We start from the raw sequence: 13,714 nt of genomic DNA, 5'->3' as shown, positions 1-13,714 counted from the left end.
ATATCTTTCACTCAATCTTTCAAAACCAGTAGCATTGTTTGTCAAGGTTACTTGTTTGAAGGCTTGACAGGATTCTACCACTGCTATTTTGGACTGTTACAACACTGTGCATGTTATCTTAGCGCTTCATTTTCTTGTGACCAGGGATCCTTTAAAACCTTCAGTCACTGCACATTTACTAATTATATATGAGTAGAAACATAAGTTTTTGACAACATGGAGATTTAAATTGAAATTATCAGACCAGAGATAAAAAGAAAGCCTCTCTAGTGAGCTAAAGTTTTCTGGCACTGTTATAATAAATCTATCAGACATCTTTTTTAATTTTTATTTTCTAATACTAGTGCAGCGGTCTCAGACTCGCAGCCCGTGGGCCACATGCGGTTCCCCAGGTACTGTTTTGCGGCTCATGGTCTGGACACTATGATGTCATGTTTAGTTTCTGGCCGGCTACCTTTCTGCACTCATTTTTCCTTCAAAGCCACGGGCGGTGGTGGAGGCGGCTCCTTGAGCAATCCGCGCCTGCGTTGGAAGCATCTCTGATGTCAGAACATTTTGCTGGTCTACATTTCAGGCGCCTATCGCAGCCCTTGGGAGATGTCTAGGGCCGTTTAAGCTTACCTAAGGCCACTTCTGGAATAAACCACACTCAGCCTTGGGCGAGATTAAGCGTCCCTAGGTGCCTCCTGTGACAGATGCCAGCCTGCCTCGAGTTGTTTTTATTTTAATAGAATATGTGTATCCCAATTGGCTGGTTAAGACATTGGAAGGACGAATACCGCTGCCTTCAAATGGGACGCCGTTTATAGAATTTGGACCAAAGTACCTTTCCCCTGCCCTCTCTTGCCAGACCTTCATCAACCGAAGTTGGATTTATCAATCCTGGAAGGAATCTAGTAAAGCAAGCCCACCAGCTACAATCCAGGGCTCATCTGACTCTACAGGATGTCTGTCACTGGTTACATTACTAGCATTTTTAGTAATTTGAGGATTTAGCAAGTGGTACATATTACTAACCCACAACAATATCATCTTCCTTTCTACTCCCAACTTTAACCCACTGTCCCAGCAGTATCCTGAAATAGCTTATTTAAATCCCCTAATAGACTAAAACATATGACAAAATAAATCTGCTTAGTTAAAAGACAAATAGGGTAACACTGCCAAATTACTATCAAGTACACAATCACTTGGCAGGTTAAAGTTTTGCTGTGTTGCACTAAAAAAGCCGAACAAGCAAATTGTTATTTAAACGAGCCTCAGAAATCATAGGCTCCTCTTGCATTCTGGGGAAGTGTAGTAAAAACTCAAAGGCACTATTGAGAAAAACCTGTGATTCTGACAACCCCAGTGGCAGAGTTCGAAATATGTTCAAAAACTTCCAGTGACAACCACAGCAAACTGGATGTAGTTACCAATAGTAGTTCCAACTTGCTCTTTTTTTACTAAGCTCATAAAGCTGACATCCTTCTTTCTTGGGTCCAAACATTGGCCACGCCACGCTGCCCTCCGGACATACAATTGTAATCCAAACTTATAGTAGAAGAAAAGTCAAATTCACCCTCTCTCAACAAGAGCCTTGTTTCGCCAAAAGTCCACTGCTTCAGGAGAAAAGGGTTCGCTTTAATTTCACGGAAAATCCGCTGCTGGAAAAAGGGTTTCTCAAACTATGACAATGACTCAACAGTAGTGCGAGGATTTAAACCACCACTCTCAGATTCACCAATCGTGGGTTAGAACTATTATTGATAACAATATCCAGTTTGCTGTGGTCGTTACTAGATGTTTATGAACATATTTTGAGCTCTGCTGCTGGGGTTGTCAGAAGCGCAGGTTTTTCTAAATAGGTTTAGTGCCTTTGAGTTTTTTTTTACTATGCTTCCCCTGACTGCAAGAGGAGCTTATGATTTGTGAACATTAAGCTGAATATAGCTTTGTAAATGCAGCAGTGACTTTGAAATCCTGTGCAAGTGTCTGAGGCTCGTTTAAGTAACAATTTACTTGTTTGGCTTTCTTAATGCAACACAGCAAAACTTTAACCTGCCAAGTGATTGTGTAAAATATATTTGCTGCCATGACTCCAACAGTAGAGATTTTCCAGTTAATAGGTCCTGCCTTGTAATAGTTTCCCCCCCCCCCCCCCATATTTCATGTAACAGAAGATGTTGGAGAAGCAGTAGTTGAAGATAGATATCAGCCTGGGACTGCAAATATAATGAAACTAACTAATTCTCATAGAGAGTGACTAATACTGCTCTGCATTTCTGAGCAGGACTGGTTTTGAATACATGAACATGAAGCATGCTGGGCAGGATCGATGTGGGAAATAACTCCTTTGGAGGTAATCTTACTTTGCAATTCTGCTTCTGAAGTTCGATTACTCTGTGCAGAGCTCATTTCAGGAACCCGCGCTGGGCTGCTGGTCTTTGGTCTGTTGTCCATTAGGCTGATGGGGAAAGATGCAAAGAACAACACAAACATGAACAAAACAATGATAAATTGAGGATAATTAGGAAGAAATACTGTTCTCTCTTTCCTGGGCACTAAATACAATGTATCTCCATTGTTCTCCAACAGTATCACATCATACCTTATGCTATTAGTTTATCTTGTAGGGAAGATTGGTTGGAACATATAATCTTTATATGCTATCATCTACTACGTTATTATGTTTTTTTCCAGTTACACTGGCTCCCAATTAAATTTCAAATTCAGTTCAAAATATTGATTCTGACATTTAAATATCTACACCAGTGTATCTCAAACTGTATGCTGGGGCACACTAGTGTGCCTCCTGAGATTCCAAATGTGCCACGGCACACTTGGAAGAGAGGCACCTGCCAGCTGACTTCCCTACGCAGTACGGCACCAGCGCTGCCTGATTCGCCGAAGGCCTGCATGTTTCTCCCTTCTCTCTAGCATCCTCTAGCTTCCCCCCTTGCCTCCCGGTCTCACCTTTAAAGCTAATTACAGCAGCCTGCAGAGGATCGCCGGTAGGTAAATTGATTTTATTTTCAATATAGTGATTGAAATGTGTCATAGAAACATAGAAAGATGATGGCAGAAAAGGGCCATAGCCAATCAAGTCTGCCCACTCCATTAACCCTCCCCAAACTACCCCCTAAGGGGTTGCTCACAGGTGGCATCACCTCTACACTGCCCTCGTAAAGATCCGACGTCGGCATCCCATTTTTTCTTAAAATCTTGTATGCTGCTGGCCACGATCACTTGCTCTGGGAGTTTATTCCAATGGTCTACCACTCTTTCTGTGAAGAAGTACTTCCTGGTATCCCCATGAAATTTCCCGCCCCTGATTCTTAGCGGATGTCCTCTTGTGGCCGACGGACCATTGAAAAAGAAAATGTTGTCTATGCGGCCAGTGATGTACTTAAATGTCTCAATCATGTCTCCCCTCTCCCTACGCTCTTCGAGAGAGTATAGCCGCAATCTGTGCAGCCTGTCCTCGTATGAGAAATCCTTAAGCCCCAAGATCATTCTAGTGGCCATGCGCTGAACTGACTTAACTCTCAGTACGTCCTTACGGTAGTGTGGCCTCCAGAACTGCACACAGTACTCCAGATGAGGTCTCACCATGGTTCTGTACAATGGCATTATGACCTCCGGCTTCCGGCTAACAAAGCTTCTACGGATACAACCCAGCATTTGTCTAGCCTTGGATGTAGCCTTTTCCACTTGGATGGCTGTTTTCATGTCTCTACTAATGATCACCCCTAAATCCCGCTCTGCTGCTGTCCTAGCCAAGGACTCGCCGTTCAGTGTGTATGTTCTGCACGGATTATTGTTGCCAAAGTGCATGATCTTGCATTTTTTCGAGTTGAAGCCCAGCTGCCAGGTCGTGGACCAATGTTCCAGTAAAAGCAGGTCTTGCTTCATGCTGTCGGACAAATCATTTTTACTTACAGTGTTACATAGTTTGGCGTCGTCGGCGAACCTTGAAGCCCCTGCGTCAGGTCTCCTATGAATATATTGAAAGGATCGGTCCCAGGACCGAACCCTGCGGCACTCCACTGGTCACCCTTAACGTTTTGGAGAGGGCACCGTTAACCAACACTCTCTGAAGTCTACCACTTAGCCAGTCATTGACCCATCGAGTTAGTGTTGCACCTAATCCCATCGATTTCATTTTGTTCAATAATCTATGGTGGGGGACGCTGTCAAAAGCTTTACTGAAGTCCAAGTACATGACGTCCAGGTGGTGAACCATTGAGGTCTGTTGTTTCTTCTCCATTTACTTACTGATCTTATGTAGTGTTTTGTTGCTGTGTGTAGGGTAGATTTCAAGGTTGACCACATACCCTCCACATCATCGGTCACCGCTTGGTGTTGCAGTGCTTGATGGACAAAATCTCCCATGCGTTTAAAGTCCGTGCCTCGAAAGTTGAGTACTTTTGTTGTCGTGCTTGATCTAGAGAAACCCTTTTTGAGATTGAACCATATCATATTGTGGTCGCTGGTGGCTAGCTTATTGCCTACCGAGACCTCCGAGACGCTTTCTCCGTTGGTGAGCACCAGATCCAGTATCACTTGGGCCCTAGTAGGCTCCAGCACTAATTGCTTGAGTCGTGCTCCCCTTATGGAGGAGAGCAGCCTTCTGCTGCCGCTGGTAGATGCTGAAAGTGCGTTCCAATCTGCATCTGGCATATTAAAATCCCCTAGCAGTACTGTATCCCCCCGTAAGGTGATATTCTCAATGTCAGTTTTAAGAATTTATATCTTCTGTGTATATTATGTGTATATGAAAAAGAATGGAAAAAATTGCATTACAATTAGTAAAGGGGATGGGATCTGTGGGTAGAGATTGGGTGGGCCTAGGGAGGTCTGTGGTAAGGGTACTCAGTTGATATTTGTTAGACTTAGGGGGTACTTATCTTGAAGTAGTTGAGAAACACTGCTGTAGGCAACCAGCTGGCGCCAGTGCCTCTCCTTATCTCCTTCCGTCATCCCTGCTGGCACCCTCTACTGGCATCTCAGGGCCCATCTGGAGGGTCTCTGCACATGCGCGGAAGTCAACGTGATGATGTCATGCATACGTGTGATGTCATCATAGTGACGTCCACGCACTTCTGGGTGCCTAAAACCATGGCCACTACCTTTAGTGTGCCTCGGCTGAAGAAAGTTTGAGCGACACTGATCTACACAATGGTGCTCCTAATTATCTATCTGTTCTGCTAGTTATTATCAAGAAAGGTATTACAACCAGTACGAAGGATGTTATCTTGCTGTTGTATCGGGCGATGGTGCGCCTGCATCTGGAGTACTGTGCCCAATATTGGTCGCTGAACCTTAAGAAGGATATGGCGATGCTCGAGAGGGTTCAGAGGAGAGCGACGCAACTGATAAAAGTTATGGAAACCCTTTCATATGCTGAAAGATTAGAGAAACTGGAGCTCTTTTCCCTGGAGAAGCGGAGGCTTAGAAGGGACATGATAGAGACGTACAAGATCATTAAGGGCATAGAGAAAGTGGAGAGGGACAGATTCTTCAAACTCTCGAAAACTACAAGAACGAGAGGGCATTCGGAAAAATTAAGATGGGACGGAATGCGCTTCCAGAGGGTGTGATAGGACAGAGTACGCTACTGGGTTTCAAGAAGGGATTAGATGATTTCCTAAAGGAAAAGGGGATTGAAGGGTAAAGATAGAGAATTACTGTACAGGTCCTGGACCTGATGGGCCGTCGCGTGAGCAGACTGCTGGGCGCGATGGGCCTCTGGTCTGACCCAGCAGAGGCATTGCTTATGTTCTTACCATTCCATGTGTCCCAGCTCAATTTCTTCACTAACTGAATGACCACAGACTTATTCTCCCTGGCTTTTTCCCCCATGCACTCTTACCACTACCCTCACAGTTATCCTATGAACAGTACAGAGCTACATTTAAAATTCATCTATTTAATATTGCTTTTAACCTACATTAATATGCAATCTTCCTCCTTTACAAAGTATGCAGAAGGATGAAGATCACCCTTACATTTTAATTGGATGATTATGTCTTTTTTATTTAATGGAGTTCTTCCCCCTCCCTTTTTATAAATTATATTTGAGAATTGCACATTCCCCAGATTTGATTTCCAAATTATGTTTTTTTGTTTACTGGGCATGTACAATTTTTTTTAATTAGGTACTCTATGTATTTTCTATACCTGCCCAAGCAGACTCATGATCTAAGTATGGTACCTGAGGCAATGGAGGGTTGGGTGATTTGTCCAGAGTCACAAGAGTAGTACTGGGATTGAACTCGCAATCTCAGGGTGCTGAGATTGCAGCTCTAACCACTAGGCCACTTCTACACTCCATTAGGAAGTATAGCAAATTGTTTTATAAACAAACATTTTACAAACCTAAGAAAAGCTATGCTGAGTCATACCAAGGTCCTCTGAACCCAGCATCCTTCCCAACAGAGGTTAGTCTGGATTAGAGAATGACATGGGGAAAAAATTTGTCCCTATCTCCACCCTGTCCCCGTGACCTCGGTCCGTCTCTGCCCTGTCCCCACAAACCATCTGATCTCATCCGCACAAGCCTTGAATAGTTTTATACTGAACTTATTTTTATTAAAATATAAAAAGAAGGAATATTCTGTATAATTGTCATTTTATAAATCAGAGTTCTGGCTGCAGAGAGGAAGAGATCTTCAGCAGACAGGGCTTTGTTTATAAATGTTGATCAACTACATTACTACATTACTACTTTATCCTAAAGCAAGAAAAAAAGAAAAAAGAAAAGAAAAATAATTTTTTTTCTACCTTTGTTGCCTGGTTTCTGCTTGCCTCATCTTCTCGTCATTCTCTTCCATCCACCCACTGTCTGCCTTCTCTCTGCTTCATGCATATGGCATCTGCTCTATTTCTATGCCTCTACCAGAAACTGTCCGCCTTTCCCTTCCATCTCTCCCTCCCCCCTCTCCGCATTGGTCTGGCACCCATTTTCTTCCCTCCAATCCCCCCATGGTCTGGTATCTCTGTCTTCTCTTCCATCTCTCACTCCCTCCCCCAGGTGGTTTTTAGCATTTCTCTCCTCCTTTCCTCCCTTCAGACCTGGTATTTGTATCCTCCCCTCCCCCAATTCTGTGGTATATCTCTCTCCTCTCCCTTCCTTTTCTGCTCTTACTTCTCAATTTGTTTTCTACTTGTCTCTTTTCTTATTTTCCAGTCCTCAATTTCCCTTTCATTATGTCTACCTACAGCTTGCCACCTCTTTCCCTCACCCCTTCTTCCTTTTCCCCAATCTAGCATATGACCTTTTTCTTTATCCCCTCCTTCCATCCAGTTTGTGCTCTCTTTCTCCTCTCCATTTCCTTCAAGAATCTGCTCCCCTTTCTCTCCTCCTCACTTCCCTTCAGCGAATGTTCCCCTCTCTCACTCTCCCCTTCCAACCAGCATCTGTTCCCCTCTCTTCTCTCCCTTCCCCACTTCCATCCAGCATCTGCTCCTCCCTCTCTCCCCTTCAGCATCTGCTCCTCTCTTTCCTCCCCGCGTTCTTTCAGCATCTGTTCCCCTCTCACTCACCCCATCTAACCAGCATCTGCTCCCCTCTCTCTCTCTTTCCAACCAGCATCTATTGCCCTCTCCACTTTCATCCAGTGTCTGCTCCCCTCTCTCTCCCCTTCACTTCCCTTCAGTATCTGTTCCCCTCTATCATTCTCCCCTTCCAACCAGCATCTGTTCCCCTCTCTTTCCCCTCCCCACTTTCATCCAGCATCTGATCCTCCCTCTGTTTCCACTTCTCTTCAGCGCCACTCAATCTCTTCCCCTCATCGGGCTTCCCTGCCCATACCTCCCAGTCTGCAGCCCTCCTCACGATTGCAACACTTGCTCCTTTCGTCGAACCATCTCTCTCCCTCCCTTTCCCTCACCTTCATGGGTGCTCTTCAACAGTTTTCTCTTTCTGAGGTGTCCGGACGTGGTAACTATTCTCACAAGTTCTGCACGACTTCCCCAAAGCTTCTCCTCTGATGCACTTCCTGTTTCTGCCTGGGTGGCTTGAATCAGAGGAGAGGCGAGAATTCACAGGAGCCTTTCAGGAAACAGCTCAGTGCCAAGCAGCAGCATCAAAATGCCCTCCTACTCAGTACCGCTCAACGGCTGAAGCCAGAACTCGTGGCAGCGAGCAACCGGGTTAGCAGCAGGGCAAGAGTGTGGAAAGCTCACTCCTGCCTGTTACACTTCTGGACCACCAGGAATTCCAGCGGCAAAGGAGGTATGATAGACAGGACAGGGAGTGGGGACACAGTGGTGGAGCCTAGGAGGAATGCTGTGTAAAGTACCTGGTAGAGAGGGGGGCCGGGTGTAGAGCCTGACAGAGGAAGGAGGAAAGGAAGGAGGCTGGGTGCAGAGCCTGATAGGGGATGGAGGGAATGGGGCAGGGTGCAGATCCTGGCAGGGCAGGGCACTTTAATATTAACCTGCCCGACTTATATTCGAGTCAACCATTTTTCCTCCTTTTGGGGGGGAAAATGGGGGTCTCAACTTATATTCGGATCAATTTATATTCGAGTATATACGGTATATGTTGCATAAGGTTGACGAAGGGGCTATGGAAAAGGGTGAGTGTAGATACAGTAAATGTATGAAGACAGGCAATATCATGCAAATCAACTAGGAAAGTAGTTGGGGTAGCTGAGACCTAGGGAAAGATGTTCACACCTCAACTAAGGGGATATGATAAGAAGTGAGATTTAGCCTTGCAGGAGGGATAGTGTAGGTGCAAAAGGCATGAAATGAATCTGTAGCTTATCTACTCAGGCCCAGATTCTCAAAACTTTAACGCCATAAGGCGGTAAAAGGGGCTAAAAGAGACTATGAAGAAAAAATAGCTAAGGAGGCGAAGAACTTCAAGCCATTCTTTCGATATATTAAGGGGAAACGACCCGCGAAGGAAGCGGTGGGACCGTTGGATGATCATGGAATAAAGGGAGCACTAAAAGAGGACAAAGCAATTGCCGACAAACTGAACACATTTTTTTGTGTCTGTATTTACCGAAGAAGATGTACACAACATACTGGAACCCATCAGGCTATATGCTGGAAACGAAGACGGAAAGCTGACAGGATTGACGGTCAGTCTAGAGGAGGTGTGTAGGCAGATTGATAGGCTTAAGAGCGATAAATCTCCATGACAGGAGGGCATCCATTTGAGGGTCATGAAGGAACTGAAAGGGACCATAGTTGAATTGCTTCAACTAATAGCCAATCTGTCAATCAAATCGGGAAAGATTCCGGAAAACTGGAAGGTGGCGAATGTTACGCCAATCTTCAAGAAAGGTTTGAGGGGAAATCCGGGAAACTACAGACCTGTGAGTCTGATCTCGGTACTGGGAAAGATGGTAGAGTCACTGATAAAGGACAGCATCATTAATCACCTTGACTGACACGGGCTGATAAGGACCAGTCAGCACGGTTTTAGCAAAGGCAGATCATGTTTGACGAACTTGCTGCACTTCTTTGAGGGAGTAAACAGAGAGACAAGGGCGATCTGGTCGACATTGTATATCTGGATTTTCAGAAGGCGTTCATCAAAGTTCCGCATGAATGACTACTTCGGCAAATTGCGAGCCATGGAATCGAGGGTGAAATACTCAAGTGGATTAAAAACACCAGCAATGGGCACATGCAAATTTAGCTAATCTTCAGATGCTATCAGCCGACCTTATTTGCATGCGAGATTTTTTAAAAAAAATGTCTCGCTTTTTTAGATTCGCTAACAAAACGGCTGCATTAGCAGACCATCACTTTTTAACAAGGGTTTTTGAAAATCCTGCCCTTAGTTCAGCAGCTTTGACAATACTGCCCTTTGTAACAATTTATATTTTATTTAGTTATTCTAAACTCTTATCTTTAGAAGGTAAAGGATTAATTAGTTCAAAATGCCTTTATAATAGTTTGGAAATAGTTGCAAAGTCCTAAAGTAAACAACCTGATTAACACGTGTATAAAGCTGTGCTAGAGGTTAGACACATGTATAAACTGTGTGCTTCCCAGTTTAGCACTAGATCAGGTCTCCTAACATTTACCAGGAGGATCACTGGCAGTTTTTCCTCCTTTTTAAACTAACTTTTGAGGACAAATACTGAATTTTTATAGCCTGATGCTTAATTTAAATGAATTTCTGCCTGAAACACATTACCATGAAACAGAAAAGATTAGAAAGCTCCCTTCATCACTAATTATTACATGCCAGAATTGCAATCACCTGTTTTGTGGAGGTCCTTCTTCTGTACTGTTCTTCAGAGAGGCTTTTGACAACTCATCTAAAGCGTTTCTGTATTCTTTACAACTGAAAGCAGACAAGGGAGAACTGCATATCATATCAGTATTTAATTTGTGCTTTATTTGTGAACATTCAGTAGTTGCAATTTCCAAACTGAGCATCTAGTGACAAAATGATGTTAAAGTTAGGATCATTGTCTTTTACTTATGTCTGAGTCTTTTTTTTTAAACATTTGTTTATTGAGAATGGCAAACGGTTCAGATAGGCAAGTACAACCAACTATACAACAAGAGCAATACAGGAAGAACAAGAAAAACAATGAAAGCAATATAAACAAGTAGAAACAAGCCTCCCCAATATAAGATAGGCCAGCAAGGAGCAAGGCAATGTCCAACAGAGGGAGAATTACGAACCGTCAGCTCTTAGTGAGTACAAAGCCAAACTAGACCCCCGGCCATAACATTTTATAAAATAAGCTCCCTCCAACACAGGCAATCAAACAGCATACCATACATTCCAGTCCTCACAGCAAGCACCCTACACTCACCCAACTTCCGTGTCATCAGGCAAACCATTCTCACTGCCCCTACCGTACCCAACCCCCTCTCCTCCCACTCATCCCCAAAATGCGGGTAGGGAGTGTCAAAAGGAACAACAGCAAAGACCCCCAAAGTGGCAGATAGACAGAGGGTAATACACAGACAAGACTTAATGTGTAAGAAGCACCAACAGGCCCTCCCACAGAGCAACATAGTGCCTCATGTCCTGCTTTCGAGAGTTATCATAAGAGCGAATCTCAAATTGTGCCCTCTCTCTCAGCTTGGCCTGCCATTGAGCGGCTGGGGGAGAGTCCTCAGAAGCCCAGAAGGTCAGGATCAGTTTTTTCACCACTAGGATGGCATTGTAAAGAAATCTACATTGTGAAGGAGAGAAACCCTGCTCTCATAGTGGCCCCTGGAAGCCCAAGATTAGGGTGCCATAGCCCCACTCAATGGAGCTGTGAAGAACAGCATCAAGAAGGCCCAGAAGCCCCTTTCAAATAGTGAGCTCAGTGCATTCAAGAAAAGAGTGAAGATAGGTATCCGATTTACATTTGCACTTACTGCAAAGATCACTGTTCCATAACCCGATCTGGAACAGCAACCTCATTTTCCAGAAAAGAGACACAGTTCTAAAGTATAGATAAGAAAAGGAACCATACCTGAGAGCAAAGGATATGATGGAACTAGGCTCCTTCTCACAAACTGCGACGGGCACACGCTCATGTTCGTACATGAGATAGTGCTTGTCTGGGTCACTAAACAGGAAAAAGAACAGAAAGCATAGTTACTCATCTGTAACGGGTGGTATCCGAGGACAGCAGGCATAAATTCTCATATGTGGGTGACATCATCCAAGGAGCCCTTCATGGACAAAGTGTACTATCACTTTAAAAATCTTAAGACCGCTTGCATCATGTGCTTGCCAATGTCTTCCTACCTGACATCAGTTAGCAGAACCATCAGTTCAGTAACAAAGCTAAGGGTGGTGGGAGGTTTGTAAGAATATCTGCCAGGGTCATGCCTCTGAGGAGAGGGTTGTTTATAACTACCATAAGTCTGGTGAAATCATAAAGGCTGGAGGAAAATTGGCATTTAAGTGGAGAATAAATTTTGTAGAACTGCCTGGCTGAACAGACTATACCATATGGAATGATTTTCAAACCAGTAGAGGACCAGGTGGCTACTGTACAGATGTCCTCAATGGAAGTGGATTGTAAATGAGCTCCTGAAGTTACCATTAAAACATAAGAATAGTTTTACTGGGTCAGACCAATGGTCCATCAAGCCCAGTAGCCCATTCTCATAGTGGCCAATCCAGGTCCCTAGTACCTGGCCAAAACCCAAGGAGTAGCAACATTCCATGCTACAGATCCAGGGCAAGCAGTGGCTTCCCCCATGTCTTTCTGAATAACAGACTATGGGCTTTATGGGCAGTGACATGGCCTTCAAGTATCAACCCAATCAGAGCAAAGCAGAAGGAGATAACAGTCCACCAATCATGTGGAGATGGCTCTCTTGGTGACAGGAGCTCCAAGCTTATTCAGATCCAAAGACAAAAAGAGATGAGTGGAAGTTTTGTGAATTTTGGTGCAATTTAAGTAATAAACAAGAGCATTTTTACAATCCATTGTGTGGCATGCCGCTTTTCCAGGGTGGGAATGCAGTCTGGGAAAGAAGTCTTGGAGAACTACAGACTAGTTAAGATTAAATTCTGAGATGAACTTAGGGAGGAACCTGGGATGAGTGCAAACAATTACCTTATTGTGGTAGAATGTTGAATAAGGTGGATCTGAGACATGTGCTTGAAATTCACTGACCCAGTGTCCAGATGTGAAAGATATGAGGAACACTACTTTCCAAGTGAGATGTTTGAGAGATGAAGTCGAGAATGGCTCAAATGAAGGCTTTATGATATTGGAAAGTATAATATTAAGATCCCAGGGGACAGGAGGAAGCTTGATTGGTGGTTTAGTATAATAAAGGCCTTTCAAGATCTGTAAACCAAAGGATGTATAGGCAATAGCTTTTTGTCCAGTGGTGTGTGAAAGCACTAGCAAGCACTCTAACTTAAATAGTCTTGAGACAAGAGTCAGTTAGGTGGAGGAAATAATCTAGAACAAATGGGAGAGGACAAGTGATTGGGTCTAGTGAGTTGAGATTACACCAGATTGTGAAGCGAGTCCACTTTAAACGACATGGCTGGCACTGGTGCAGAGTGTTTGAAAGCATCTACTCGGTGAGAGAGATACTATGCTATGTGAGCTAACGAATGGAGATTGGGATGGAGAAGAGAGCCTTCATTCTGTGTTATCAGTGTTGGAAAGATTGCAAGTGTGATTGGTTCCTGTACACTGAGTTGTACGAGGAGAGGGAACCATTGCTGACGCGGCTACCAAGGCACTATGAGAATTATAGTGGCTTACTCCTGGTGATGTTTGAGTAGAGTTTTTCCAAGTACAGGAAAAGCTTAAAAAAACTAGTTTCACCAGTCGAGGAAGAATGCATCTGACTCCAGATGATCGCGAGTGTAGATTCTGGAACAGAAGAGAGGAAATTTATGGTTGTGGGGGGATGCAAAGAGGTCCACTTCTGGAGTCCCCCATTCTGATGTAATATGGCTGAATTGAGGGACCATTTGTGAGGCTAATATATTTTGCTTTCCTGCAAGGTATACTGCTTTTAAGAAATATGTTGCAAGGAATCTCCCAGAACTTTGATCTGAATCACTTCTTGGCAAAGTGGGTGAGAACCTGTGCCTCCCTATTTGTTCATGTAGTATATGGCTACCTGGTTGTCTGTTTGAATGAGTGCTATTTGATTGAAGAGGCAGTCTTGAAATGTGAAACTGTGGATTGCTTGGAGTTCCAGGAGATTAATGTGGAGAGTTTTCTCTTGAGGAAACCAGCTGCCTTGAATATTGAGATCATTGAGATGGGTTTCCCGA

General features: G+C 44.0%; 1 protein-coding gene across 8 annotated transcripts in view; it reads right to left on the bottom strand.

Moving 5' to 3' along the window:
• Positions 1-13,714, bottom strand: part of PIKFYVE (phosphoinositide kinase, FYVE-type zinc finger containing) — a 936,520-nt gene that overhangs the window by 95,611 nt on the left and 827,195 nt on the right. For all 8 annotated transcript variants that reach the window (XM_033947121.1, XM_033947126.1, XM_033947127.1 and 5 more), the window contains 3 exons: positions 11,430-11,525; positions 10,211-10,294; positions 2,352-2,446 (listed from right to left, as the gene is read on the bottom strand). In XM_033947121.1, the coding sequence (XP_033803012.1) occupies positions 2,352-2,446; positions 10,211-10,294; positions 11,430-11,525 (275 nt within the window). The remainder of the gene's footprint in view (positions 1-2,351; positions 2,447-10,210; positions 10,295-11,429; positions 11,526-13,714) is intronic.

The sequence above is a fragment of the Geotrypetes seraphini genome, chromosome 5 (assembly GCF_902459505.1).
Source record: "Geotrypetes seraphini chromosome 5, aGeoSer1.1, whole genome shotgun sequence".
Classification (NCBI taxonomy): domain Eukaryota; kingdom Metazoa; phylum Chordata; class Amphibia; order Gymnophiona; family Dermophiidae; genus Geotrypetes; species Geotrypetes seraphini.
Note: the sequence above shows the minus strand (reverse complement) of the source record. Positions and strands in the feature narration are given on the sequence as shown.